At 40.3% G+C, this 14,780-nt stretch overlaps 3 protein-coding genes across 4 annotated transcripts in view; 1 reads left to right on the forward strand and 2 right to left on the reverse strand.

The window, feature by feature from the left end:
• hspbp1 (HSPA (heat shock 70kDa) binding protein, cytoplasmic cochaperone 1) overlaps positions 1-1,462 on the reverse strand; it is a 2,377-nt gene extending 915 nt beyond the window's left edge. Inside the window, exons 1-5 of the mRNA XM_008329791.3 lie at positions 1,266-1,462; positions 932-1,062; positions 467-662; positions 159-383; positions 1-81 (exon numbers count right to left, since the gene is read on the reverse strand). Coding sequence (XP_008328013.1) covers positions 1-81; positions 159-383; positions 467-662; positions 932-1,051 — 622 coding nt within the window. The 5' untranslated portion in view covers positions 1,052-1,062; positions 1,266-1,462. The remainder of the gene's footprint in view (positions 82-158; positions 384-466; positions 663-931; positions 1,063-1,265) is intronic.
• A 661-nt stretch (positions 1,463-2,123) lies between these two features.
• tufm (Tu translation elongation factor, mitochondrial) lies at positions 2,124-6,087 on the forward strand. The gene is made up of 10 exons (XM_008329767.3): positions 2,124-2,236; positions 3,328-3,374; positions 3,463-3,601; positions 3,738-3,904; positions 3,984-4,253; positions 4,388-4,520; positions 4,642-4,746; positions 5,008-5,159; positions 5,432-5,551; positions 5,680-6,087. The coding sequence occupies exons 1-10, from the start codon at positions 2,200-2,202 to the stop codon at positions 5,848-5,850; spliced, it is 1,341 nt and encodes a 446-aa protein (XP_008327989.1). The 5' UTR covers positions 2,124-2,199; the 3' UTR covers positions 5,851-6,087.
• Positions 6,088-8,691: 2,604 nt separating this feature from the next.
• Positions 8,692-14,774, reverse strand: kcnj12b (potassium inwardly rectifying channel subfamily J member 12b). Of its 2 annotated transcripts, XM_008329768.2 has the most exons (3): positions 14,648-14,774; positions 10,431-11,771; positions 8,692-10,336 (listed from the first exon to the last, which is right to left on the reverse strand). In XM_008329768.2, the coding sequence occupies exons 2-3, from the start codon at positions 11,646-11,648 to the stop codon at positions 10,316-10,318; spliced, it is 1,239 nt and encodes a 412-aa protein (XP_008327990.1). In that variant the 5' UTR covers positions 11,649-11,771; positions 14,648-14,774; the 3' UTR covers positions 8,692-10,315. The 2 variants fall into 2 exon arrangements, with proteins under 2 accessions (XP_008327990.1, XP_024920016.1); XM_025064248.1 differs by having other exon boundaries at positions 8,692-11,771.
• Positions 14,775-14,780: the final 6 nt, after the last annotated feature.

A 14,780-nucleotide genomic window follows, 5' to 3' on the forward strand; every position in this document is an offset into this window, starting at 1 on the left:
TCTGCATGCCTCGCATTAGTACAGAGAACCCATCATGGGATAAAAACGCTTTTAGTCCCTTCTCTAGTTCTCGGACCAGACCTACAGATAACAGGAAAGAGTAAGTTATAACACAAATAATGTTGCAATCTGCTAAAAGAAATTAATGAGAAACTCACATGAAACAGCATAAAGTGCTTTGACTTTAACAGTGGGGTTGGGATCCGTGTCTGTCAGATGTAGTAGCTTTGGCAGTGTCCCCAGGTCGAGTAAGTAGACCTGGACCTGTGGCATGTTCTGAGCACAGGACGCAATCAGCTCAGCAGCTCGCCACCTGAGCCCACTCTGGACATGACTAAGATATCGGGAGACACACAGCTCCAAACCGCCCAGAGTCATAAGGTCTGAGGTAGAGGAGTCACAGTCAGTATGGGGAAAAAACTTTACATCTTTGTTTTCCTGCTCTAAAAACAACATTGTTGCAGACCTCTGGCATTGTCCAGGTTTTCACACAACTCCGACAGTGTTTCAAATACAGATTCTCTGTCATCCTCATCTTCATCCCTCTCACTTTCACTTGTTTCCTCTTCACGCAGAATTTCCAAGCATCTCTTCATCTGCTCCACTTCATCCATCTGGCCTTTGCAAGCATCTACAAGAGCTTCCCTCAGCCATGCTTTTCTCTGAAAAAAGATTAAAACGGTTTTATTGCATCACACCAACCTCACACTAAAAGCAATCCTCTAGAAAACAAATTACCCAGAAACAACAGACACCCAGTGTCTCGTTATAAAACTGCCTGCAGACCCCAAGGAGATCAAGACAACTATAAAGTTTAAACTGTGATTGGCCGAGAATTTCACATACCTTTACATGTCAGTGTTAAACACATAAGCATTTTCAAGGCCTTTTGAGGACCTTTAATTGTTTTATTAATTTCGGTTTTACTTACCTCTTCTGACATTGGCTCCGAAGGAGCTGGTCCCTCAGCTGCTGATCCTGCCTCTACCGCAAGCTGCAGGACTCCCTGAAGATTGTGAGGATACCTCCTAGTCTGTCTGTTGTCAGCCATGATGTGCGTAACTTAAGAAAGAAAATCAGTTGAACGTAATAATAATTAAATCACTCTCAATATCTCCAGCTATAAGTCCAAATGAGAACTTCAGCAAAATTAGCAACACATGCAGCATTACTACTAGTGTTTGTTATTAGCCAACTGTCGTAATAAACCCCACATTACACACTTTACAACAGCTGTCGATATCCAAAAACGGAGTTAAACTTACCTTCTATAAATGCGTGACTCAAAGCGGACGATCTGTTTATTTATGGACGGACAGCTACTTTCCGCCGCCTTAGATAGCAAATACATGAATGTACCAGAACATTCTAGTTAGCTGTTCTCACGAGTGGCCAGGGGGCTGCCATGTTTACCATAATTCTTGAATCAAACAGGCAACAACAAATATATTTCTCCTCGCCCTTTTCATTTTACATTTTTAACTCTTCATACACTTTACAGCGGTTTAATGAATACAAATAATTTCCAAAAATTCAACTAAAACAAGTTCTACGTTTGTTGTTTAAACACAAAAACATAAAATGCGTACATATTTTTATGTTTACGGTAAGTGTTAACGGTGTACGTGCTGCATTCAGAGAGTAACAGTTAAAACAAGATGTTAGATCTTAAAACGTTACTAAACGATATTAAAATGAAATATGATGACTTCCATACTGTCGATATGATGACTTCCATACTGTCAATAAACCGCAAAAAAGTTTTTTGGTAGAGGATTAAAAAACACACAATGGTTATGATTAGTCTGTAATGTGATTTTTTTCCCATTACCCCTATTATATGTTTGACTAAGGAATATAATTTGATCTTTTTTGATGGTTGTCAGTACTATCAAATTTCAAACGTCTAATAACCATAATAAAACATAATAACGTTTCATGGTCCTTTTTATTTACACGTTACAGTTAAAGGCATCTTTTTATGTCGAATAATGTCCACATTATTAATTTCTCAACATCGACCTTTTATTTTAACTTCTTATGTTACAATGTCCACCTGTAGTATCGGCATCTAGCGTTTTTTTATTATTATTGTCGTTATTTACCTCTTTACTGAGACGATCTATAGTCTATTACTTCATAAATGACAGTCAACTATCTTGACATTAGCATCGTCTTTGATTTGCCCAGCAAAAGAAGATGGCGGCGCTTGTGAGGTTGCGCGCATGTTTCTCTGGTAAAATCAATTAATCTTTATTTAAATTTGTCTCTTTAAGTCTTTGTTTGTCTTTTTTGGCTCATTTATCATTGTTTTGTTGACTACGCATCAGCATGGCTTGTTTGTTTCTGTTTACACGTGTACTAAAACAGTTGGATGCGTCTCTTCCGTCAGCAGAGCAAGGTCACGTTACGAATGAGTGTATGCTAGCGTTGCAAGCAGCAGAGGATGAGAGTTTATAAATGTAGGGTCATTAAATTCTTCACAATATAGACTTGTACTAAAGTCCACAGTTTCAAATATACGTCATATTAGAGCCCAGTTTAAAGAAAACCTCACTACCGGCCTCCATTCTCAGTTGCTTATTCAATTGATAGTGTCATGCCGGGGGCTGCAGATTAGAGATGCCTTTAGCTGCAGTGTTTTGAAAATAATTCTTGTTATAATCCCATGCAGTCCTGCTGTGATGTTTACTGATCAGTGCAGCTTCGTGGGAGCCGTTTCTTCTCATCTGCATATAGTAGTAGTTGTAGTAGTCTGTATAAATGCTGAAAATAAATGCCAGGATATCATCATTGAAGCTTTTACATGTGTCTTGTAAGGTACAGCCGAGTCATAGGTCATTGTAATAACATCCTATTTCGTTTAAACTTCCGTAACATAAAAATATGTTGAAATTTGCAGTTAAGGAAGTGCCATATTTGATTCCATGCTTTACTTGTGTATGTATGGATTTGCGCATTTTGTGGATAAATGATGACATTTATTGTCATTATTTTTAAACATTTTGCCAAGTGTTTGGCCTTGTTCTTTACTTTACTGTCAGGAAACCAATAGAATTGTTGATGTTGCTTACTTGAATGATTTGATGCTTGAATTGTTCAGTCTGGTTGTGTCTTATATTTACATACAACTAGCAGCTTGTAATGTTTCCAATGTGTAAATTCACTGTTGTTTACCTTTCAAAGTAAGGATTTAGGGACATAGAGATGTTTTTTAATTAAAATTTCAATCTTTTGTTATTATAGAGCCAATATACATAAGTTTGAATTACCTGCCAGTGATTTATCTTTCATGTGTGTCTTATATTTACATATATTTCCCCTCAGCTCTTCAACTTTCCTCACCAAGCCTCCTCCACAGCTCCTTCCGATTGGTGAGTGCACACACTGACAGCCAGCAAACAATCATGCTAAAACCACGATCTAATCCCTGTGTGCGTACGCATGCACGTGCCTTTGCAGTGTGCTGTGCCACTAAGTCATCGGACCTTTGCTGCAGAGGCTAAAAAGACATTCTCCAGAGACAAGCCACATGTGAACATCGGAACAATCGGTCACGTCGATCACGGCAAGACCAGCCTCACTGCCGCCATCACAAAAGGTAGAATAACTGATGTTCCATGTTTTAAGAGGAGAGTAATGTTTATGTACAGTGTTTCTGCAAAGAAATGTTCATGCCCTTTAGTTTCAATGTTTCAGGAATGAGATAAATGACTTCGTCATCCTCCCTTTCTCAGTGCTTGCCCAAGCTGGTGGAGCCAACTACAAAAAGTATGAAGACATTGACAACGCACCCGAGGAGAAGGCCAGAGGCATCACCATCAATGCCTCCCGTGTGGAGTACACCACAGCCAACAGACATTACGCCCACACTGACTGCCCAGGCCACGCTGACTACGTCAAGGTGATCTGCTCAACCAGAAGGCACTTCAAAAAGAATGCATAAAAAAATTAGATCTGACCTTCATTTTCCTCGATCTCAGAATATGATTACAGGCACAGCTCAGATGGACGGCTGCATCCTGGTAGTGGCAGCCACGGATGGACAGATGCCCCAGACCCGTGAGCACCTCCTGCTGGCCAGGCAGATCGGTGTGGAGCATGTGGTGGTCTTTATTAACAAGGCTGATGCCGTGGATGACAAGGAGATGGTGGAGCTGGTAGAGATAGAGATCCGCGAGCTGCTCACAGAGTACGGCTACGACGGCGATAACACACCTGTGGTTATAGGCTCCGCCCTCTGTGCCCTGGAGGTCAGGAGACACTCATTATTAGTATAGTTGTCGATTTCTGTGTGTGTGTCGATTTCTGTGAAGTGTTCTGAGGATACAGTACATTAGCTTCTGAGCAGTGTGTCTAATTATATATTTCTTTTGCTCCACCTTAGGACAGAGACCCTGACCTTGGTGCCAATGCAGTGCTGAAACTGCTTGAGATTGTGGATTCTTACGTTCCTCTGCCCAAAAGAGACCTGGACACACCTTTCCTTCTGCCCGTTGAAGGCGTTTACTCCATCCCAGGTAGAATACCAACTAAAATATGCATGTTGTGGAACCAGTAGACATTAACTTAAGGGTGTCACTTAGTGACAAAGTGTAGAGTGTAGAAGTGCGGATAAATTGTTTACATTGTTTCCATCAGGCAGAGGGACAGTGGTGACGGGAAGAATGGAGCGAGGAGTGATCAAGAAAGGAGACGACTGTGAGTTTTTGGGTCACAACCGCCAGTTCAAGTCTGTCATCACAGGTGAGTGACAGTTGAGTCACAGTCGGAATGTTTGACGTTATTATTCAGCTTTACTGTTGTTCATCTCTACCCAGTTTGCTGTTCATTGGATTAAAAGACAGGTTAGGATGAGGTGGCCTTACTGTGAATTCTCTGTTGAAACAGTATTTGTTTGCATTATTGCAATAAAATTGAAATGACTACATGCTGTGTGGTCCTGCAGAGTCTTTAGAGGTTGTGTGGACATGACCTGAACCTTGTCTATTGTTCGTGTCACCTTAGGAATTGAGATGTTCCACAAGTCCCTGGACCGAGGAGAGGCAGGAGATAACCTTGGAGCTTTGGTCCGAGGCTTAAAGAGAGAGGATGTGAGGAGGGGGATGGTGATGTGCAAACCAGGATCCATCTTGCCGCACCAGAAAATCCAGACCCAGGTCGAGTAAAAACCCAAAATTGTTCCAGATAGATTCACAGGTCTCAGGTAAAGATGAATTTAAATGTTTTTATTTAAACAAATTCCAACCAGGACACAGGCCTAGTTTTACCTCTACACTAGTTCAATAATAAAACAGATGGGTGAAATGCTCTGAGTAAAGGAAATTAAAAAGTACTGAAATAAAGTCATGCAGAGAACTATTGGGTGTGCGTTATTATTGTGCTCCACATAGATTGACATCTGGACATGTTTGTGTGGCTCTGCTCACAGGTGTATATTCTGAGTAAAGAAGAGGGAGGCAGACACAAACCCTTTGTCTCTAACTACACACCTGTCATGTTCTCTTTGACCTGGGACATGACCTGCAGAGTGACACTACCCTCTGGAAAGGTAATTATAATCTGTATATTATCTCATATTATCAGGCTGCTAAAAATGTGTTTGAAAAATTATATTTTACCTTTCGTAGTCAGTGCTATGATTACTGTATGTAATCCATTCCCCTGGTCCTCTTTCAGGACATGGTGATGCCAGGAGAGGACACGTCCCTTATTCTGACATTGCGTCAGCCAATGATTATAGAGAAAGGACAGAGGTTCACTCTCAGAGATGGAAATAAAACCATTGGCACCGGCCTGGTCACAGACATCCTGAGTCCTAGTGAAGAAGACAATGCCGGTTGGGGCTAAATGAGAAACTCTGCAGAGAGAGCTGTTGAAGGTGGAAGTGTGGGGGTGTTGAAGAAAGGGAGGGGCAGGCTCAACCCAGTTAATTCCAGAAAATAAATAAGTCCATGAACTCATGCATTATGGAAAGACTCTAATGAATGCATGACTCTTTCAGTTCCACCCCAGATATCACTGTTGTGACCGCAATGTCAAAACTTTACTTTTCCCTTATGTAATAAAATGTGTTTAGTAATTTAATGTCGTGTCTTAATATTTAAAAACAAATAGTTCTAATGAAAGTAGTAATTTTATTATCCAAAAGTTTTGCATAACGAGTAGTCCCTATGGCTTGAAATAACGTGCCATTACTGATGTACCATATATTGGCCACACGAGGGCGCCAAAGAAGAGCTATTGTGAGTTCTGCGATACTCAGAGATTACATTTTATGAAAGACCTACTGACCAAAGCCGTTGATTTGTAGAGAAGCCCAGATCCGGTTGCACTTTGTGCTGCATGTTTTATCTCCACGACAAAATACAGTGTCGTTGTGATTTTCTCAGATTATGATTTAAACGCGTTCTCTTTGTCATCATATTTTCTGAAATAACACTGCATTGAGTTATAGGACCGCAGCCATTCACGCGTTTATTTTGTCAAGTCAATACAGATTCTGCACTATTTCATGGTGTTTCCGGAAGTTGTACCAGGCAATAAAATAAAAGCATGACGCGCCAAAAAAGAATCGATACAACAGAACAAACGCCTCGATCTCACAAGACGACAGCAAAAAAATATATATAATATTGTAATATTCCAAGGTGTACAGATATATCTGTAGTGATGAAATGATTGATACAGCCCTATCTACTCACAGACACAAACTCCATTAGCCTGACAAATCTGGAGAAAAATTGACTTGGAGGATTGTAACATTGTTTTAGAGTCATGATTTGATAACGTTTTTTTTGACTGCCTTTCTTCTCTGGTTCATGTCAGGCTGACAGAGACTTGTCCGGCTGTACTGTGTTGGCTGCAGGTATCCAAGTCAGTGCCTCCTGTAATCCAATCAGCCTGTTGCTGTAATCAAATAGCAGATGTCTGCAGGAGTGGGGACTGCGATGGTTAGTACGACTGAGTGACGAGCTCAGCTGGAGAATCAGGTTCTCCACTCACGCCATTTCTCTCATACATAGAACAGTAACCTGTGGCACTAACTGCCTGGCTTTTACCACTCAGATGTCATCAATAACACGTTGTAGTCTTACTGACTTCAGGGGTCACGCTGAGACTCAAAGCCTTTTACAACAAATACAATTGACAGAGATAAATTGGAAGGATAACCGTGAGTATTTAAATGGAGAAAGAGAACGTGGTGATCACTTTTTTACTTTTACACCTTCAAGCTCTATTACTCCACACCCACTGATCCATGATGTCAACCTCTGACACCATGGATCAGAAGGTCTCCTGTGTCGCGTGTTAACGTGTCCATCACTGTAACACCTCCACAGCTAAAATCCTAAAGTTTTCAAGATAAAAATAATGATGATTATTTGATTAAGAAACTGCAGACTAACTAATTTTATGCAGTGGAAGCAGAAAGTGTGTCTTAAGTAAAACAGGTGGTCTGAAAGTTTGGGTAGATGTGGCTTTTAATAGAAACCGCAGCTACAGACTACAAACTACTGGATACATTTGATCAGCTGTACAGATCTAATGTGCCTGAAAAAAACAAAAAAACAAACGCAGCTGTTGCATCATGTTACCTTTTTATTCCCACCCACTCTCCCTCCCTCCCTCGCAGCTGTGGTGAACCAGCAGAGAATAGCAGTGCAGCAATTAAGGCCGACTCTACCTTTTCAACAGCCCACTCTGCACGTTGGAAGGCTGACCTTCTGTGGCTCCCCGTCCTCCAACACTGGAGAGTGGGTGAGAAACATCCCAGATTGTTTGCTGCCTTTATCACACATCAGATCTGAGAGGATACGACACACTCTGAGATCGGAGAAGGAAATTAGAGGCTGCGATAAACTCTAAGCTGAGGGAGTAGATAATTGTTAATCCCCTTAAATATCACTATGATGGATATTCTGTGGCCACAGTAACAGAGGAAGGTGATTAATTAAGTGACAATTAAATCGGATTAGACGGTTCCACGGTTCAATAGACAGTACGTACAAAAACAACAGCTTTTATTTTTACACACATTCACTTTAAAATAATACAGTGGACATTTTGGTTTTATCAGGGACATTTGAGTCTTGGTCATATGGAGTTGACAGTTTACCACAGCCTGTGAAGGTACAAATTTCTGCCCCGTTCCTGTGGCATAATTCTAGTTCTCACGTACTTTCACTGGAACAGTTCCCCTTTTCCAAGTCAATGACCTCTTTGATCAGACATAAAAGAAATTCAGGATCATGTAACACAAACAAGTTGTCCAAATATTGTTCAGAATGACAGGACGTTCAGCAGTGGTTTTAGTTTCAAGAGTGCACTCATGTGATTGCCTTTTTTTCCAGCCTCAAAGGTTGCAGGCCTGTGAAATCCAGCGTCCCTGCCAAGTCCGAGTGTGTACATTTGCAGGGAGTTGCACGCAGCCATTGCATAAGAATGAAAGAATACACCCCTGTCCTCAAACCAGATACTGTCTCGACGTGATGGCAGTCATTAATCAGGGTCTGGTTCTTAATGTTTATCAGCAGTTCTATAATTAGCAAACCAATTGTTTTAGAAAGAGGCTGAATTAGTGTCAAATATATTTGACCCAAACCTAACATCTGACTGACACGAAAGTAAGAGGAAAGAGTTGGTTTAGTGAAATATTTTAATTCTAGTTATTGACATGACTGTGTTATTTTTTTTATTTTTTGTTTTTCGTGTCTGTCGTTTCAGAAATTGCCACTCAACAACCTGAAGGAGAAATTAAAGTGCAATTCAGAGTCTCCAATAACCTGCATTTAGTGGAAGACGGAAAGAACAGGTGAAAGTCACTCAGATCAGAGAGAGAAAGAATTTGTGTGTGTTTCCAGTTTCCCCAGAGAGGTTGTGATGTCAGCACTGACTGTAAATGATTTATGTGACATCACCTGTCTTTTCATGTCAACATATCACATCTGTGACTCAAACCCCAAGCTGAAAATATTTGTTTATTTACAATGAAGGTCAAACACAGAGGGAGAGAGTGTGTGTGTGTCTGTGTGTGTGTGTGTGTGTGTGTGTGTGTGTGTGTGTATGTATGTGTGTGTGTAGTCCTTCACTCACTCTGTACATGCAGGAAGTCCTTGCTCCTGCTCTCTGGGCAGTTAGCAGTGTGACTTCCATTTGTTTTGTGGAGCCAGCCTGTTTTGGATATTTTCAGCACGAGTCAGCAAGATATAAATACAAATGTGATGCATTTTTGCTGACATGGCAGCGTGTTGTAAAAGTTAACCCACATGGAGTTTTTAGTCTGAGATATGGTGTGTGTGGGAAAAGTAAATTAATCACACCTGAGGTAAGGAAAACAACGGTACACTGTGTGACCTAATAACCTAATTGCTTGACCTAATAATAACATCTACAGTGACATTATCAATACAGGATGTGGCATTTCAGTATGGCAGCATAACTTTGACATCTTTACTGGAGGATCTTCATCCTTCACACTCAAAAGTTGTTTGCTTCATTGATTGTCAGGTGTCCCTACATAGCTGTACTATACTATGTGTATATGTATTTATACATATATGTATGCATTTGTACATATATCTGTGTATATATGCATGTCACTATATATACATATATATGTATATATACTGTATATTGTAAATATTTGAGAAAAAATTCTTTTTTCTCGGTTGGACATGGTCGAAGTGTAGACGACACTTCTTCAGGTTCGTCTACTTGTAATAGACGACGAGTATAAAGACAGATGTGTTCCTCTGTGATTTTAATGGTGGTTACAAGTCTAACTCTTCATGCATCTCCATAGCTACAGTATTTGTAATCCAGACTGTCTTATTGTTTTGTACTTTACAACATCCCCATCACCCCCACCCCCCCACTATCTGCCACTATGTTTCTGCCACGTTGGCTCCGAGACGTTTCCACATTAGCTTTACATTCCACCTTAAAAGTGTTTCAGTTTAATGCCACACTCCGACGATTACATACTTTTTAAGCGAGAGTGGCCCCTGCAGGCTGTCCAGTACCAACACTCAAATATATATCTCAGAAATATCCATACGAAACTATGCTATAATGCTATCATGCACTTTATTCCTAGGTTTTGCAAATTGAAACATGAGAATGTTTGTTTGCATTTCGGTAAAGCGCCTTAACCATCAGAGGGAAGCAAAAACCTTCATCTCATTCTGTGGGAAATGTGATGAGTTTGAGTCTTGCTTGTGTGATGGAGCTCTGTCTCTGCTGGTCCTCCGCCTGCAGCAGACCCGTCTTCTGCGGTGTCCTCATGTCAGTGGAATGACAGTCATGGGGTTCTTCACAAGACAACCGTATTGCTCTGGATTGAAAAACAAGCCACAACCAAAAGGTTAAATTGCTGATTCTGTACCAGAGGACATTTGCTCACCTGGAGGAAAGTTAATCTCATTCACCAGCTCTGTTGAATATTTCCTGGCCTGCTCCTTCTCCCCATCCTCCTCGTCCTCTTCGTCCCTGCTGCTGAAGGCCAGTTCGTTCTCATAGCAGAACGAGTTTGCTGCAGATGATGAAAATTTTCTTTCCTCCATTTCCTTGGCGCTACACCTAGGCGTGGACGGCACCTCAAATGTTTTGTGAAAGTAGGCGTAGTCTATCCTGTACTGGCTTTTCTCCTCAAAGATGACGGGCTCAAAGCGGTGACCCCACAAAATCTCAGAGGACAGGTAGGACGTGCGTGCCTGTGTGGTCATAGCTGTGGCCTCCACCAGTCCTTCGAGTATAATAACGATCTCAAAGTCAGTTATTTCCAGATCCTGCTTGCTGATGCCAAACAATGGACTCTCTTCATCAATCTCGTGGATGATAGTGAGCGGGGCAACCAGGAAAAGGCGATCTGTGCCTTTGTCGTAGCCGACATTCATGTCCATCTGATCCAGCGGAATGTACTCGCCCTCCTCCGTGAACCGTGGTTTGACCAGCTGGGCCCGGACGTGAGCTTCCACGATGTGGCTCTTCCTTAGATTTGCAACACGAAACATCAGACACAACTTTCCATCACGTAAAGCGATGACGGCGTTCTGGCTGAACAGTAAAGTCTGGGCACGTTTTTTGGGCCGGGCCATCTTAGCCATGATTGCTCCGATCATGAAGGCATCGATGATGCAGCCCATGATGGACTGGAAGACCACCATGAAGACGGCGATTGGACATTCCTCCGTCACACAGCGGGCACCGTAGCCTATGGTCGTCTGGGTCTCAATGGAGAACAGGAAGGCTGCCACAAAGGTGTTGACCTGTATGACACAGGGGATAAAAGTTTCTTCCTCTTTGTGATGCTCCATATCACCGTGCATGACACCGATGACATAAAACGCCAAGCCGAACGTCAGCCAGGACACCACAAAAACCAAACTGAAGAGCAGGAACATGTATCGCCAGCGGATGTCCACGCAAGTGGTGAAAATGTCAGACATGTACCGCAGTGGCTTCTCATCCATGTTGGCGAAATGGATGTTGCACTGTCCGGTCTTGCTGACAAAGCGTCCATGGTATCGGCGTCTGGTGTGAATCTTGCCATTGCCAAAGCTGCCCACAGCAGGCATGGTACTCAGTCTGAGGCCTTCCTCCTCACAGGTCACTAAGCTCTGACGGTGGGACCGTCCCACACTCATGCCTCAGGGGGCACGACCACACGTGGCTTCACAGAATCAGCCCAGCTCATACAAAACGGACGGGTTTGTCACTGGAGGAACACTGCAGTGGTCAGCACTGGGCTGAGGTTCAACGGTGGAAACCTGCAGAAGAGCAGAAAAGGAATGTCAACATTCACATTATCTCTGCTGAACTCTGTGGAAATATGATTTATTAGATAGATAGAATATTTTTTGTACTAATTCTTTGTAAAGTTGGTTTTAATATAAATGACTATTTTGGATTGGATTTTTTCTGGCAGCTAAATTTTCTTTAAGCCAAGTTTAAAAAATACTTTGGTACAAGTTTGAACTTTTTTTCACTCAGTTTTCATAGCTTTAAATAACATTTTGTTATATTTGGTTAACTTAGAAGACGTAGATGTCTAGATAACATTTTCTACACAGGTTTTACAAACGTTCTATCTGTGTATAATTTACTTGGCAATTCAAAGTTGATGTCAAAGATCAAAAGGTGGTTATAATTACCACTACTTGTTACTTGTACTACTATAGTCTTACTACTAGTACTTCTTCAATTGTGTCATTACAGATGTTTCGCTTTTTTTAATAATAACTCTACTACTATTCGCAGATGTACTACTGCTGTCAGATACTACTGTACTGTCTACATATGTACAATTTGTATCTTTACTATAATTATAATTTCGCTTTTTTAATAATAACTCTACTACTATTCCAACTATCGTAACATCACTAACCATAGTATTACAAGTACTATGTGGTTGCAGTTCTTTTCTTGTAACTACACAAATGGAGCTTCTATTACTACAAGAGCGCTTAACAGTATATGTGTGTAAATATACATATATATGCATATATTTAAGCATATTCGAGTAGCACCATATATATATATATATATACTATGTATATATATATATATTCATATATATATTTTTTTTTTTTTACAGGGCTGCCGGAACCCTCATGCACACCAATGTAATTAATTTTTTAAACTATATTTTTCTGGTCTGTTGGAAAGACTCTGGAATATAAAGACGCCCCCCCCGCCCCCCATTTGCTCCCCCCTGATCAACAAGGTACAGAAATAGCCAGCTAATTCAATGCTCTGCCATTTTGACGTATCCTCTGTTTCCTCCAGGCTGCACAGCTATTACAGTCAGCGAGTACAGTGATGAGGCTGCGTGATTCCCCTGTGATTGTGAATTCGATAACGGAACGGGCAGAAAAACAGAACACAGAGTTGGTTATCGCAGAACAAACAAGCTCGCACACGAAACGCCGTGGCTGTTCAAATACTGTAGGAATCATCAGTATCACATTAGGTACATTAATGAGAACAGTGTCTGAGAGAAGGGGGGGCTCTTTTTTACACGTCGTCCAAACTGCAGCCTTGAGCAAAGAAATCTGCCAAAGTTTTGCTTCATTTCAGTGTTCTCTAATTTTAACATATATTTGAGATACTGTGAGGCCACGGCTTAACGCAGCAGTGTTATGTGAAATAAGAAAGATCTTGACAACAGGTGTCAATGAAGACACTAAAGTAATGTTACATATAAATGTAATAATGTAAACATTATTAATATGTACAGTATATATATATTTTTTTCATTTAAAAACAAGTTCATAACATGGCACATTTCAACAAATCATCTTCCATCTGACACACCAATTTATCAAGTTAACTTAATTTGGGAGATATTTGAAAAAATAAATGCAAAATGTTCCGTGTAGAACTAGAACTGGAAAATTCCTCACATTTAATGAAACCTAGTTGCTGCTCAGCAGCAGGTAAAAATAATTCTAACCTTCTGTGGTTTTCAACCCACATGCAACAAAATCTGCAAAATCCTGGATGACATCATTATTGACAATCACATACATGAAGACTCTGTGGTCAACCAGGAGAAAATTAAATACATGAAAAAAAAACTCAAATTCTACATATATAATCGATTTAAAGCTTCATTAATATTATAGTCATATTATATATGACTATAATATTCATTTCTATTATATTAAATGGACCAGAGGTGACATTATTATGAGAACTGGCTGGTTTACATTTTAGTTGTCATTAGTATAACACGCAGTTCAACACAAACTGCCACAACTTGAATATATGTGTATTTGTAATTACAACCATGTACTTTTTGCATCTTTGTTTTGCAATACAAGAACTTATACTACTTTTTTATCACACATGATTTGTACATATTATGTCATTTGTTATGTCGTTATCTTAAGAAGTACATCTTTGTTTACTGCTACTCTACTATGAGTGTCTTGCACTTCTACCTAATTATTATTACTCTGCTACTTTGTTTTAATTTAATTTAATTTAATTTAATTTGGCTTTTAATGAGGCGCATATAGTCACACTGATGTTTTAAAAATATCAACATGTTCATATTATTTTGTATTGTAAATCTTACTGCTACTTTTTTTTCTCATCTGTATAACTGTTGAACAACTACATTTCATCCTGTATTGTGAAATCTTGTAATGAGGTCAGAGAGGCAGCAGGTGCAGCCCGCCCCACCTCCCACCCTATAGAGACTCTATAGCTATGAATACACAGATATTAATACTGCGTGTACACACACGTACTTCATTTGGTGTTGAAAACATAATGTATCTCATGACTTATCTTCTTTATTTTGAATTTTGAATTTAACCTGAAGAAGAAACAAACTGTCCATTGAGACAAATACAATTGACTTGACTCTTTGACTGACAGATTTGCAAATACTTTTTAATTATAAAAAAACAGATTTAAAATGTTCAGACATGTAGTGTAAGTTTTTTCACATTAGTGGTTGTATCTCAATCCTCTTAGTTGCTAACTAGCAGGGTGTTTATAATCAAGTGTGGTTTTCATATCCACTGCTCTGTTCTATAAAAATATAATTCTATCATCTCTGCCGTCACATCGCTGTATACAGTACGTGCTCTCAGTAGAATCTTTGGAAAGTTTCACATCTATTCTTTCAACTTACCTTGCGTGCAGGTGGTTGTGACAAGTGTTTATTTCCCGGCGCTTGCTGGTCTTCCAGATCTCCCGCTTCTTTAGCCAAACTGCTGCATGTTTGTGCCCCGGCTTCAGGCTTCAGCTCTTCTGTTATGGGTAGA

Source organism: Cynoglossus semilaevis, chromosome 17 (genome assembly GCF_000523025.1).
Source record: "Cynoglossus semilaevis isolate Cse_v1.0 chromosome 17, Cse_v1.0, whole genome shotgun sequence".
Classification (NCBI taxonomy): domain Eukaryota; kingdom Metazoa; phylum Chordata; class Actinopteri; order Pleuronectiformes; family Cynoglossidae; genus Cynoglossus; species Cynoglossus semilaevis.

What these genes read in the sequence shown, in the direction of transcription:
- tufm (XM_008329767.3), top strand. Translation starts at nt 2,200, where the DNA reads ATGGCGGCGCTTGTGAGGTTGCGCGCATGTTTCTCTG. An exon ending in GCCACGCTGACTACGTCAAG is followed by an intron (nt 3,905 to 3,983) that starts GTGATCTGCTCA and finishes CCTCGATCTCAG; the next exon opens with AATATGATTACAGGCACAGC. An exon ending in GTTCAAGTCTGTCATCACAG is followed by an intron (nt 4,747 to 5,007) that starts GTGAGTGACAGT and finishes GTGTCACCTTAG; the next exon opens with GAATTGAGATGTTCCACAAG.
- kcnj12b (XM_025064248.1), bottom strand. Translation starts at nt 11,648, where the DNA reads ATGAGTGTGGGACGGTCCCACCGTCAGAGCTTAGTGACCTGTGAGGAG.